Below are 15245 nucleotides of genomic sequence, written 5' to 3' on the forward strand. Positions count from 1 at the left end.
TAACTGAAATAGATACTTAAGGAAAATTGTTTATATTATAAATATATTATTTATAATTTTGAATATTACTCTCAAGCAGTCTGTTATTATGGCTTTAAGTATGTAAATGAGTATATTCCAAAGCATTAATGTCATTGAAACAACCATACATTGTGACTGTCTGGAATTTTTTTGCCTGCAAAGAAAGGATTTCATTTCCTTAGAAACATTAAGTTTCTAATAACTTTATTTTTTTGACCATCTTTTCTTTGATAATTTAGATCAATGTTATTGATTTGTTGAGAATCCTGGGGATCCCCTCACCACTTTGGGAGAAATTTGCAACAGTCATATTTAATTATGTAATTCAGTACAAATTAAACCTAATTTTTACTTAATACCTGTTTCTGTTTTAAGCTTTTTAATATTTCTTTCTTTTTATTAGGGCCGTTTAAAAAAATGTTGTCTTGCTTCCTGTTTACACAGTTAGATTTCTGGTGTTTTTGAACTTCATGGGTGGTTTTAAGCTAATCCTCTTCAGAATAGTATAATGAGAACTTCAAAGAAGCTTGTCTTGATTCCTCACACAGTGCCTGGAACATAGTTAGCACTCAGTAGATATTTGTGCATGGTGTTCATGTGAATGAATTTACTTTCTTTTCAGGGCTTCTCCAAAGAAATTAAAATACCTAAAACCAAATATGTTGGCTACATCAAGGATTATGAAGGAGCCACTTTAATGGGGTGTGAGCTAAATCCACGGATCCCATACACAGAATTTTCTGTCATCATTAAAAAGCAGAAGGAGGTAAGCAGGTGACTCACTTACCTTCTGTACAGGCCAGTCTTAGCTGGGGTGGGTTGCATTTCCTTGGGTGCTCTGTGTACATATTTACTGGATAGCAAACTCTCAGTTTGCTATGGGTTATCCAGATTTCTTCTTTCTCTCTTTTTTAACAGAGTCTCTCTGTCACCTAGACTGGAGTGCAGTGGCACTATCTCGGCTCACTGTAATCTCTGCCTCCTGGGTCCAAGCAATCCTTGTACCTCAGCCTCCTGAGTAGCTAAGATTACAGGCGTGTGCTGCCACGCCCAGCCAATTGTTCTTATTTTTAGTGGAGACAGCGTTTCACCGTGTTGGCCAGGCTGGTCTCAAACTCCTGACCTCAAGTGATCCACCTGCCTCGGCCTCCCAAAATGTTGGGATTACAGGTGTGAGCCATCAATGCCTGGCCATAGATTTCTTCTTTAAAGGTATCCTTGATCTGTTTCCTTTCTCGGTTACCATTTCTACAAGAGTCATTACTTTTTAAATTTGTGTAAAATACAAAATGTGTAAAATATGGTGACATATTTTAACTTCACCTTCAGGCCATTTTACATTTTGGCCTCAATTATCGTTCCCACTCCTATCTCTCTACTTTCATCTCCAAATACTCCAAATACATCTATTTACTGTTCTCCAAAGTGTCTTCGTCCATTAGCCACCCCCTTCACTCAGCACACGCATAAATCAAACCGTTTCAGCGTGTGTTCCAGTTACTCTTCTGAACTTCTCTAGCATCAGTTTGATCCACCTATTTGAATTTCAATTATTCATCTTACGTAGACATTTACCTTAGTGTATGTTAATCTCCGCTTTTACATTGCAAGTTCTGAGGGCTTATCTTTCTAGGTATTAAGTGATTTGTTATCTGGTATTGAGGTGACATTTTTTATGCATATGAATGAAAAGAGAAGCAGTAAAAGGGAAAGGTTGATAGAGTTGAATACATAATAATTTAAATTTTCTAAGACAGAAAAAAAAAACAACCCCATGATGAAAAGAACAGAACTGGGGAGTACACAAAGGCCATTTATTGAAAGAAAGAACTTTGTGTATTAAGCGCAGGATCACCTCCTGGCTGCCCCCAGTTGGGTGGAGTTTGCAGCTGTGTCATCCCACATCAATTCCACTTGATACTTCTGTTATTCGTTTAGTGCACTTTTCTCTAACAAATAGCTAAGGAGGACATCTGTCTTATCCATCTTTGTTTTCTGGTTTCTACTAACCTCCTTAATCCCAGTTCTTAGTTATTTGTCAGGCATTATCTACGGAACAGCCCTAAAGCTTTTTACAGTGTCTGGTGCATAGTAGTTACTCATTAAGTATTTTTCTTTTACTTAAAGTGGCTCAGTCTTGTTCTTATATTTCCTGGGGAAGTGAGCAAAGGCTTTTTTTTTTGGATTTGAAAATGAAAACAACTTTTGTTGCTTTTTGTTCAAAGATATCAGCCTAAGAGAGAATTCCAAGTAGGCACTTGGAAGAGTTAATAAAGCACAGCAGGCTCCTCTCTCTCCCTGTCTCTCTGAAGAGCTGGCTTTCCTCATTGTTCTCTCTGGGGCTTAATGAGCAGGTCTGGATTCAGCAGCACATCATTCGGCATTAGAAGCTGCTGGCCAGCTAAAGCCATCACCCTGCTGTCAGCTGCTCTTTCCTCATTCCTCCTCCCAGCAGCACTAATTCATCCCCACGGTGTTAGCTGAGAGCAGGATTCCCTTGGCAGAGTCTGCAGATTCACATTGTACATGATCTGTTGGCGCTTCAAACCTACAGGGGAACGCCAGAAGCGCAGAGCTATTTTAGATGGCTAACAAAGCAGTCAACTTTTTAGAAGCCAAGGCTCCCTCCCCCTTCTTTTTTCTCCTCTCCTCCCCCTCCCTCTCTGCCTCCAGCCTTTGCTCACACATTCCGTTGAATGGGTGATGGAGGTTTGGAGCTCTTAATCTAGTTTTTTAAAAAGCTATCTGAAGTGACTTCAATAAAAATATATCTGGATTCATGTAGTATTTTTTTCCACAGAATTCAGTTGATTTTTTACAAGTGTTATTTATTCCAACTGTGAAAAACCCCTCAAGGAAGGTAGGGATTCATGGTGGCAGCAAAGAAACAGTGAATATTTTGAGGCACTTCCTAGCCCCTGAAAGTATACAGGAGCAGAATAAGTTGTAGTTGTCATTAGTGGAGATAGAGAGAGAAAACTAGTGTAGTTGAACAGGTGGACCAAGAGTGGAGAGTTAAGTGCTACTTTGTGAGTGTTGACTCCAAGGGAAAGGTAGGATCTGTAGGGGCCTCATGTCACCTGACATGACTTTTTTGTGGGAGATTTGTTTTGAACTGGGCAGCCTGGTAATGAAATCTGCATTAGCAGAGACTCAGAGTCCAATGTGAACAGATTTGTGGGCACATGAACAGGTAGGACCATTGTTATGTCGGTGATGAAGGCACTATTTGAGAAAGTGCAAATAGGCTATGAGCAAGCATAATTGGGTATACATGTGCCTATTTGTGTGTGTGTGTGTGTGTGTGTGTACATGCATACATGTATGTGTGGATAGGCTAGGTGGTGGGTGGGGGGATAAATTCTTAACTCTTAATCTACATGTGACAGTACAAGGAATTGGGGTTAGAGAAGCCAAAGTAAGGATGGGGAAACTCAATGCAATTTTTTTATAAGGAGACATGCAAAGACTGGGTGATGTATTGGAGATGGGGAACTACTCCACTGAAATTTTCTGCTTCAGGAGACCCTAAAACTGACAGTGGTAGATCATAGGACTGAGCTATGGACTTCAGGAGAAGAAGATGAGGACATACTTTCATTTGGAAGGCATTGATTTTATGGTCATGGGAGGGAGTTGAAGTGAAGATATTTTCTAGGGAGGTGAAGATAATATACTAGAACACAATGAAAATATCTCCTTTCTGAGATGCAAGTCAAAACCACAATGCGACACCATCTCACACCAGTCAGAATGGCCATTATTAAGAAGTTAAAAAAATAACAGATGTTGGCAAAGCTGTGGAGAAAACGGAATGCTTATACACTCTTGGTGGGAATGCAAATTAGTTCAGCCCCTGTGGAAAGCAGTTTGGAGATTTCTCAAAGAATTAAAAATAGAATTACCATTCCACGCAGCAATCCTATTACTGAGCATATACCAAAGGAAAATAAATCGTTTTTCCAAAAAGATACATGTGCTATTATGTTCATTGCAGCGCTATTCACAATAACAAAGACATGGAATCAGTCCAGGTGCCCATCAAAGGTAGATTGGATAAAGAAAATGTAGTACATATATACCATGAAATATTATGCAGCCATAAAAAAGAACAAAATCATGTCGTTTGCAGCAGTGTGGGTTTAGCTGGGGCCATTATTCTAAGCAGATTAACACAGGAACAGAAAACAAAATACTGCATGTTTTCTGTTATAAGTGGGAGCTGAACATTGGGTATACATGCTCACAAAGATGGGAACAGTAGACACTGGGGTTTCCAAAAGAGGCAAGAGAGGGAGAGGAGTAAGGGTTGAAAAACTACCTGTCAGGTACTATGCTCACTACTTGGACAGTGGGATCATTAGAAGCCCAAAGCTCAGCATCACACAATATACCCATAATACTCCCTGTATCTAAAATGAAAACAAAAAATTAAAATTAAAAAAGATCTCTTCTCCATAGTGATTACTGGAGGTACAGAGAGAACTTAGGAAGCCTCCCAGTCCCATTAACAGTCACTTCTCAGGAGCCCACAATCTTTAAGGTGCTACATGAGGTGTGTGGAAGCCATCTGGTAGGTCATTGCATTTGAGAGTCCCTTGGTGAAGAGAAGGAAACTTTTCAAATTGAAACAGTCTTCAGCATATTCTCTGAAGGTATGTATTTAAGAGATTGCCCTTGAGATTTTCTTTTTTTTTTTTTTTTTTTGGAGACAGAGTCTCACTCTTTTGCTCAGACTGGAGTGCAGTGGCACAATCTTGACTCACTACGAGCTCCACCTCGCGGGTTCACACCATTCTCCTGCCTCAGCCTCCCGAGTAGCTGGGACTACAGGTGCCCGCCACCACACCCGGCTAATTTTTTGTATTTTTAGTAGAGACGAGGTTTCACTGTGTTAGCCAGGATGATCTCGATCTCCTGACCTCGTGATCTGCCTGCCTTGGCCTCCCAAAGTGCTGGGATTACAGGCTTGAGCCACCGCGACCGGCCGGGATTCTTTGTTTTTTAAAAAAGAAGATTTGGATTTACAAATAAATGGAAAGCACCCATCTAGATCAGCCCTGTCAAAAGTGGCAGTCACTAGCCACATGTGGCCACTGAGTACTTGATATGTGGTTAGTCAAAATTAAGGCATGCTGTAAGTATAAAATCCTCTGATTTTCTTTTCTTTCTTTCTTTTCTTTTTTCTTTTTTCTTTTTGAGAGGAAGTCTCACTCTGTCACCCAGGCTGGAGTGCAATGGTACAATCTTGGTTCACTGCAACCTCCACCTCCCAGGTTCAAGCAGTTCTCCTGTCTCAGCCTCCTGTGTAACTGGGATTACAGGTGTGCACTACCATGCCCAGTTAATTTTTTGTATTTTTAGTAGAAATAGGGTTTCACCATGTTGGCCAGGCTGGTCTCGACCTCCACCTCAAGTGATCCACCCACCTCGGCCTCCCAAAGTGCTGGGATTACAGGTGTGAGCCACCACGCCTGGCCAATCCTCTGATTTTCAAGAGTTCATATGAATAAAGCAATGTAAAATATCGTACACTTTTTTCCAATTGTATGTTACAATATTTTAGATATAATGGGTTAAATGAAATACATTATTAAAATCAATTTCACTTGTTTCTTTTTGCCTTTTAAAAATGCGGCTAGTAGAAAAATTTAAATTACGTGAGTGGCTGGTATTATGTCTCTATTGGACAGCACTGATCTAGATTTACTAGGAATATACTTTTACTAGCCCATTCATTTTATGAAGTTATTTGTTTAACTGTTAGGATTACATATTCATGCTGCAGTATTTACCAGCTATATGTTTGAAATCAATCAGGAAGTAGATTTTTTTGTTTTCCTTTGTGAATGCAATTAGTGATTTCTATTGTTTTGTTTCATTTTTCCAAAATTTCATTATGATATGTTTAATTTCCAGATGGTGATTTTTTAGTTTAGTTTTTTTTTTTTTTTTAAAGGGATAACCTCACTGTCTTGGAAGTAGTTACCTCAGCATATTAATAATTATTTTACAAAACAAACAAAACATCTCTTAACATTTCTCAGTCAGTGTGATGGCTCATGTCATGGTTGTGTTGCTTTAATAGATGATACTTTAAATTGCATTATTGTTTTCTTTCTTCTCATGACAGCCTACTATTATAGAGCTGCTGCTTTTTTGATGCAGGTAGAATAGGTTGGAGCTCCAGCCTTGAAAAGTTTATATAGTAAAGCTTTAACTACTGTAGGCTTTGGGGACTTTCTGGGGCCTGTTTACCTGCCTCTCTAGTCTGAAGGGAACAGTTCCTAGTTATGGGATGTGAAGAGATTCTGTCACTTGACTGAGTAGTGAATGCTCAGGGCTGCTTTCCTGTGATTCTGGCAGAGCCTCCTCAGAGAGGCAGGGCAAAATAATTGGCTGTTATGCTACAGATGATAAGTGGGCCCTAGGGGCTGTGTGTTTTCTCAATATTGGCTTTTCTGGATGGCAGGGACAAGTAACTCAAAGATGTTTTTGTGAATGTCACTAAATAGACATGGTATAATATAATCTGTTCATTTCTTACCTGTTAAATAGCATTCACCCCTTTCTCCCATCTCGTTTCATAAAAAAGACTGTTTTGTTAGGAAAACATTTCATTAGGGTGACTGACTTGAACTGTATCCATAGACTTCTTTCCCTAAACACATTTCCTTCTTGTGCTTCACAGATAATTAAAAAGCTGATTGAAAGAAAACAGGCACAGATTCGAAAAGTTTACCCTGGACTTTCATGTTTTAAAGATGGAGTTCGACAGATTCCTATAGAAAGCATTCCTGGAATTAGTACGTATAGACCTTCTTTTAAAAGCGAAATTTTTTAGTAATGCTGTGATTTGTGTTTGAAACAATTTCCAGAATGCAGTAACTTGGAAAGCTATATTGCCCTGCCTGTCTCTGTGTTATCTCTAGTCTTTTAAGAAAGGCAGCAAATGTCATCCTTTTATGTCTTCCCTACCACCCAATACAAACAAACCAAAGGGAGCTTAGATGCCCCCTTGTAATAGCTGTTAATATCCACCGTTTATTAAGAGTCTGCTATTTGTAGCACAGTGCGAATTATTACGCATATGCAACCTTGAAAGCAGGGAATCCTATTTTATAAATGGGGAAATCGAGTTCCAAAGCAGTTAGATCATTTACTGCTAAAGGGCACATAGCCAGTAACGGTCAGAATTAGAAGCAGCCCAGTTCTGATGTCCAAACAACTTACTGTTTGCACCGTGTCTCATTGCCACCAGGGTTTTAACCTCCAAGGTCTGTGCCTGACTAAACTAGTCTCCCCAAACTTCTAAAAAATATTATTTGTTATGTGTGATGGAAATTGTATACCGTGTTTCATATTCCCCATTTTACAGTAGTTTTTCTAAGGGTTCTTGGCTGTATGTTAGAGTTGAGTTGTATTGGGTTAAACCATACCAAATAGTTGTTTTTATAGGTCAAAAGCCATTGAATATCATTTGGCAATTTTATTCAGTTCAAATCCAAGTTCTTTTTAGTATATTCAAGCATTAATAAAAAAAACAAAATCAAACAAGCAAAAATTTTCCAGAAAAAATAAAATGTTATTTTGGCAAGATATATCACTTTATGACATCTGCCCTATGGGAGATCTTACTTTTATGCTAAATCCAGAAATTCTACTTCCATGTATTATCTCTGTTAATGACATAATAGCAACCAGATCATTGAATGCCTACTTGTGCCACACATTTTTCTGTGCTTTTTTTTTTTTTTTTGTACATCAACTACTCTCAATAGGGATAAAACCACCTGATTTTTAGGGTTCTGTTTTATAGATCGATAAACTGAGAGACAACTTACTCTTATTTAGGGTGAGTTACCTTTTAAGGAAAGAACAGGAAATCACATCCAGATCTGTCAGACTCCAGGCTGTTTTCTATCTGCTACACTAAACTTTCTTGCATTACAAGCGGGGCCTTAGCCAAATAGAACAGAGACCAGGACAGAGTTTGTTCTGACCTAAAATAACAGCTTAACTCTTTTACAGGGTCATCTGCAAAACATTTGACTTTCAGTTTAAAAAATACACATGCCCACAGTACTGTACATATTTATTTTTTATGCTCTCCACTGAAAGGTTGGTGCTCCTGCTTTAAAAACAGTAACATATGGGGCAGTGTTATTAGTCTTGGAAATGTTTTATATTGTTAGCGGTATAAGGAAGTAACTAATTGCCATTAATTTCAGTCTTTTCTCAGAAGTAGATTTTTATTGAGGCATGCCTGTAATTTATTGTTTTTGATAAGTATTAACTATGTTACTCTCTTGACCAAAAGCACTTCTCATTCAGTGTTTCATTTTGTTGACCTATAGGAGAGACAGGCTGGAAACCGAGTGGAAAAGAGAAAAGGTAAGTATGACAGGCAAAAGGATGTTAATGGAAGTGATTATTTTCCCCCCACCCAGCAACTTAAAGAAAATGGGCAAACTAATTGTGATCACTCACACAGCAGTTGGTGGGTTTTGAGTTTCCTAAAACATTCTGGAATGGTTCCAATTTTAGGTTTTTGTAAGAATGAGCTGAATAGTAATCAGCTGGCAATAGGGTAAAAATCTAATCATTGCTCCTTGTTTCCCTTTTTCCTTTCAAGTAAAGAGCCCAGAGACCCTGACCAGCTTTACAGCACGCTCAAGAGCATCCTCCAGCAGGTGAAGGTGGGTGTCCTCTTTATTCACCTCATGCACATATTTTGAAATGATTTCCCACATGGAATTTCCATATTAGATACCTTACTTTTTTCTTTACCCAAGAGCCATCAAAGCGCTTGGCCCTTCATGGAACCTGTGAAGAGAACAGAAGCTCCGGGATATTATGAAGTTATAAGGTTCCCCATGGGTAATGCCATTAACATTTTCTAAGTATAGATTTAAAACTGGATGGCGGTGTGGGGGACAAATGGTTGCTGAGGTTGATTTGTACTCCTCTGTTTAGGGTAGGAAGTGTATGACGGGTGGTGGGATTCCACGCACCGTGGAGGGGCAGTGATGGCAGAGAAGTGGGTGGCTGTGTTCATTAGAGACATTCTGCAGCTGTCGTTTAGAGCCCACATGAGCTTAACGACACTAGACACAGAAAATCCAGGGTAACTGCAGATAGCACTAGGTATGAAAGCTGGTACTTTAGATATAACTTTGCTTATATTCTAACTGTTTGGTGCAAATAGAAAACATCAGCTTATCCTCTTGATATGCTTTGAGTCTGTCGTAAATAGGTATTCCTTTTCATAATTATTCAAGATAATAATGAAAGAAGTTAAACTACTTGACTGCTGTCCTTTCAGAGGGAGAAATTCTACTTACCACAATTCTGGATTTTCCATGCCCTTGATGGGTACTGTTAGTGTCACTGTATATACTCTTTATTTTAAGCTTTGTCTCATATCCAAAATCAAACAAAAAAGGATGTCTTCAGAAATGTAGAATTGTGCAGTTTGGTGCTTTGCCCACACTATGCTAAAATGAATGATTAATTGAATCAATTGAGAACGCTCAAATTAAACTAATTTGGCATTGTGTGGGTGACAGACAGCTAGCTGAAATGTTTTCTTTTTATCAGCTATGTGGCCATATTTTTGGAGAGAGCCAGAGTCTTCTGTCTCTTTTCTACTTGTAATCTATTCCAGGTGCTAAGAATTGTGGAAGTCCAGCCTGAGTAAGGTAGTGAGACCCTGTCTCTACAAAAAGTAAAAAATTAGCCAGGTGCAGTGGCACACGCCTGAGGCCCCAGCTACTTGGGAGGCTGAGGTTGGAGGATTGCTTGAGCCCAGGAGTTTGAGGCTGCAGTGAGCTGTGATTGCACCACTGCACTTCAGCCTGGGCACTGGAGGGAGACCCTGTCTCAAAAAAAAAAAAAAAAAAAAATTATGAAAGTATTAAAAATGTGAAAAGGAAGAGTGAAAGGGATGCATTAGCTCCTTGATAACTGAGTTATTTATAGGTGTTTTCTATAGCATTTAAATGTTTCACATGAATATTTTATATATTTGTAGTAATGATTTCAGTAGCCTACACCCCTTAAAGTGGACACACATCTATATGCTTTTCTTTCCCTCTTCTCTCTGCCTTACCACTATTTATTTCAGTACAAGAAAATAAAGGGTAGGGTTGAGTCAGTCTAGCATTCTGAATGGAAGGCTGATTTGGGAATCAGTATTGTCCACTATGTGCAAAATATGTTAAAACTCTGTGTCCATTTCTAACCATAAATTGATTTTTGTATCCTCTTCTCTGGACTGTCTCAGCTTCTTTTGTGAAACCCTCATGGGAAGTTGTGTCAGTTTGGGGCCCTTTCAGCCCCGGTCCACATGCACTCTGAAGACGTGCAGCGATAGGTCTAGCAGATCCCATTGATCATAGCCTACTTACAGCCTGCTTTCTGAAAGTGTTTTGCTTGGTCCAGCCTGTGAAGGTTGTGAACTTCTCCAGTTGGATACCACCTGTGTGCTTAGCTGAGTCTCACGAGAGGAAAACTGACCTAATTGAGCAAGGCCAATGATGGGCTGAAATGTGTGCTGGACAAACTTAATTAAAGCTATAAATGGTGTTCTTCAGTAGGGCAGTATTTTTTTTTTTCTTGGTATTGTTTAGATGCTGAGTAAAATATTTAGTTTTGTCCCCAAGATTATCTTGTATTTGAAGACAAGAATGACAAATCAATAATTTTACATTTTCCCATTGTTTCCTTATTTGATTTTTCTAATAATGTTACTTTTCTTTCCCCATATTCTAAAAATGGATGGGATTTTCTCTCATATGGATGGGATCTAACCTGTTTTATTTAGGGAGTCACACACTGGACATCACCTGTATAGTCCGGCCCAAGCATGACTTCTTGTTACCCATGGATGGCTAGGCAGGGTTTTCCTGCTTATCCAGAATTCCCAAATTAAGGGGAAGGGACATGAAAACAGAATAATTTAATGGTGTCTCTATATTTGGTACCACCCATATTTAGTCACCTTTTTTAACCCACCTCATTTTGTCAGTTGAAAAAACTCTAAGAAGGCCAGAGGAAGAAAAATGCTATCTATAGCTATAGAATAGAAAGGAAGTATTCAGAATTGTTTATAGTTATTCAGAAAAGTCCAGACACCTCCCTAATTCTTGCTTTGTTTCTGTTGCATTTTAGGCTCTCTCCATCTTTTCTTACCCACCTCCTAAAAGTAGTTCGAAAGCTTTTGGACAAACTTCTTTGTGTTGTGTCATCCTTTTGCTCCCCCTCCACCTTTTTGGGGGGTACATGTTTCTTCCTTTTAAAACGTTATAAATATTATATTGGGCAGCATATCTTAAGTGGTAGACATTTAGGTGGAAAAGTGAAAGGAATGTAAACATCTCCTTTTACTTAGGGCCAATTTCATTGTTTTTTTCTTCCTTAAATGAGAGAACATTTTGATCTGTTCAGTCACACGTGGATGGGACATTTAGTGTGGATTTGATGAGTCTTTGTGTTTCTTAATGCTTTTAGATTTTTCTCTCTCTCCAAATTGTTTTAGAGAAGAAAGAAAAGTTGAAAATTGAATTTATAGATGTGATGACATACACTCTAACCGAGATAGGCTTTAATCAAGAGATAGGCAGAAGCAGCTTTTTTCCATTTCTTCTTTGATGCTTTTGTGGTGGATTTAGGATATTGATGCAAATGAATTTCTTCCCATTTGGGGATATTGTACATAAATTTACTTACCTTATTAAATGATGATCCCAGTGTATTTGGTTATAGGTTTCTTTCCCCTGGAAATTTTGTAACAGGCTTAGAATTTGGGATATTGGTAGTCAAAAGTGTTTCCCCCCCCCCCATTTAACTTATTTTTCCACACATAGTTAATACAATTATAGCTTTTAACAATAAAGCCAGACTTCAAGACAACCAGGGAACCATAAATAGACAAATGTTAGCATCTATTCTAATCTGCATATAATTCTTTAAATTAGTCCTGACAGTGAGGACTGAGGAAACCCCTCTTTAGTTTTATCAGTTTAGCTGGAGTACTGTTTTCACCTGTAAAATTCTGCCATTTAAAGCAAGCAGCTATATTGGGAAATTCTTTGCAATAGTCTCACAAGGCTTACTTGCTTTAGAAAATAGATTATTAAATGAAGTTTGTTATTCTTATTTCATTGATGGAGCTTGAAGCAAAATTCATTCGAATCATTTTACATGCAAGGTCACTGGTGTGTTCACAGATGTATTTATTATTAGTTTCTCTACTTTATCTATATGACACCAAAACAACTGTGAGTTTAGTGAAACAAACGCAGTCTGATAGTTTTAAGTAATTAAATGATTCAATACCAACGTTCCACCTGCTCTGCTCCATATAGATAGAGCTTCTTCTGTGTAATTCTGAATGAATAGCTAACAGTAGTCAGTTCATCATACTTATTGTTGCTAATCTACTTAGCTTCCTTGTGCTGAATAGGGGATTGAACCAGATGACTAATAATGGTCCCTTTAATGCTAAAATGGCTGTGATTTGACATTTTAAAAAAACCCACAAGAGAATGAACATAAGATTTAAGAACTGTTTTCCTTGATCATAAGAATTTCTCTTAAATAAAAGCATTGGGATGATAAAAATGTAATCAAACCAACAACATAGATTTCTTTCCCAGTCCCAGTTTTGTCAGCTGGTGTTTAAAATGAGTCAAAGATTGCTAATATTTTTTTTTCCTGTGCAGATCTGAAAACCATGAGTGAACGCCTCAAGAATAGGTACTACGTGTCTAAGAAATTATTCATGGCAGACTTACAGCGAGTCTTTACCAATTGCAAAGAGTACAACCCCCCTGAGAGTGAATACTACAAATGTGCCAATATCCTGGAGAAATTCTTCTTCAGTAAAATTAAGGAAGCTGGATTAATTGACAAGTGATTTTTTTCCCCTCTGCTTCTTAGAAACTCATCAAGCAGTGTGCCTAAAGCAAGGTGGTTTAGTTTTTTACAAAGAATTGGACATGATGTATTGAAGAGACTTGTAAATGTAATAATTAGCACTTTTGAAAAACAAAAAACCTCCTTTTAGCTTTTCAGATATGTATTTGAATTGAAGTCATAGGACATTTTTATTTTATGGAATAGATTTTAATCTATTTACTACTATTAAGGTAAATTTTCTATGGCATGTCCATTAGCTGACTATTCCATGATAGATGATTAGGGGTTTCCTCAAAACCTGTGTGTGAGGAAATTGCACATAGTAGCAAAATTTGGGGAAATTCATAAAATTTTCAGACCGTGAATGTTTCCATTTTTTTCTAATGGAATGTGAGAGTTTATTTTTATTTTATTCCGAAGGACTTTAAGGAAGGGATACATGATTTTAAAAAAGCCTGTAAGAGGTGAAATATGTGATGTTTGAAGTCTCATTATAGACTTTTTATATATATTTTTTAAAACACTCATCTAGATGAGGTGCTTTGAGCAGTTCTGAAAAATGCAGTTCCAGGAAAGCAACTGCTTTGATTCCTAAGGAAGAAATTCTAAATAATGCAAACTTTTTAAATAAGCATCTAGGTTTTTGATAATTCTGTGTACCTGCAACAAACTTGTTAGTACATAACCACTATTTTAATAATTATTTTCTCTACACAAATGTGTGATATCATATTTGACTTTGCTTATGCAGGCCATAAGTTCCAAAAGATAATTTCCCTGGCCACAAAGGCATAAACTTGAAAACACATGAGATTGAGTCAACATGCTTTAATAGGAAAAGATGTGTGGTCTATAAATGTATCCATCTGGTGAATCCTTGTTCTAATAAATATTTTTTTTCTTTTCTATGATACACACAGCCACACTGATAATATGTAAATGAACATTTTCCTTTTTATATCTCCAGATTATGTTTATTGTCTGAGGTAAATTAAATTCCCACCAGGGTTTGCTGTCAGTATTTTAACACCCACACTAGTATATGGGTCCAGGGTCATAACCCCCTAAAATCCATCATGCAACCTTATTAATCTATCTTGGGATTCCAGTTTAGTGCTTGGATTTATTTCCTGATTACACTACATAGAAAAGTGAGACATCTGCCATCCCAGCTCTGGGAAAACCAACTAATATACAACCATATAAATGAAGGCCATCTTGATGGTCTCAACACTAATTTTTTATGATGCAAATTTCTAAACTGATTTTTGTAAAGGACAAACTTTTAAAAGTGTATTTAACTTGATGTTTTCTATCAGCATAAATAAAATGGTCATGAATAGTCATTAAAAACAGTTGCCAGTGATAGTCTGCATGAAGGAAAAAGACCCCCGCAAATGGCTGAGTTGGAAGTATTGTTTTTGATATGTAACAGATATTCAGAATGCTCACACTGAAAATGCCTCAACTTTTTAAAGTATAAGAAACCACCATGAGTGGTGTCTAGATTTCTAATGAAGAATGATGATACAGTTTGGATTAAGTATCTTGGACTGGTTTTAAACAGTGCTTTGTACCGGATCTGCCGAAGCATCTGTCCAGCCTGGTATCCTGTGAAAGTTTGTTATTTTCTGAGTAGACATTCTTATAGAGTATTGTCTTTAAAATCAGATTGTCTCTTCTATATTGAAAGCATTTTTATGTTTTCTAATTTAAAAATTAATATTTTCTTATAGATATTGTGCAATAAAGCTGAAGTAGAATGTGTGGTTTTTGCAAATGCTTTAACAGCTGATAAAATTTTACATTTGTAAAATTAATATATTGTACTGGTACAAAATAGTTTTAAATTATATTTTAAAAAGCTTCCAATCTTGTGGTGTGTTTTATTCATTCAGTAGGCTGAGGTTAACAGAACAAATTATGATCTGGTTGATGACCATCAGTTGAATCCTTAAACCTTCCATCTTAAGCATTCTGTTGCATTTGGGGGAGGTTTCATAAAAATCCATATCTTATCAGTAAGAGGTTTTCAGGAGAGACGCTTACTCTGTCTTTTGAGTTTTCCACTGCATTTTACCCACTCACCCACTAAACAATAACAAAAACGATCCATTGAAAGAAGAGTGTTGTCGGTTTAGAAATTAAAAGAATTTTGTTTTTATACTTTGCATCTGTGAAACATATGAATGAGACAGAAATACAGCCGATTTTTAAACGTCTCCCATATGAGCTTTTAATGTTATTCAAAATGATGTCTGTAGGAAAGAATACTGTATCCTTTTGGGGTTTGAGAGGACCCA

At 37.4% G+C, this 15245-nt stretch overlaps 1 protein-coding gene across 1 annotated transcript in view; it reads left to right on the forward strand.

Annotated features, from left to right (window-relative positions):
- Nucleotides 1-14814, forward strand: part of KAT2B (lysine acetyltransferase 2B) — a 117331-nt gene extending 102517 nt beyond the window's left edge. The window contains exons 13-18 of the mRNA XM_025376472.1: nucleotides 644-787; nucleotides 6713-6827; nucleotides 8379-8415; nucleotides 8657-8720; nucleotides 8817-8901; nucleotides 12747-14814. Of these exons, the coding sequence (XP_025232257.1) occupies nucleotides 644-787; nucleotides 6713-6827; nucleotides 8379-8415; nucleotides 8657-8720; nucleotides 8817-8901; nucleotides 12747-12940 (639 nt within the window). The 3' untranslated portion in view covers nucleotides 12941-14814. The remainder of the gene's footprint in view (nucleotides 1-643; nucleotides 788-6712; nucleotides 6828-8378; nucleotides 8416-8656; nucleotides 8721-8816; nucleotides 8902-12746) is intronic.
- Nucleotides 14815-15245: the final 431 nt, after the last annotated feature.

This window comes from Theropithecus gelada, chromosome 2 (assembly GCF_003255815.1).
Source record: "Theropithecus gelada isolate Dixy chromosome 2, Tgel_1.0, whole genome shotgun sequence".
Taxonomy (NCBI): Eukaryota; Metazoa; Chordata; class Mammalia; order Primates; family Cercopithecidae; genus Theropithecus; species Theropithecus gelada.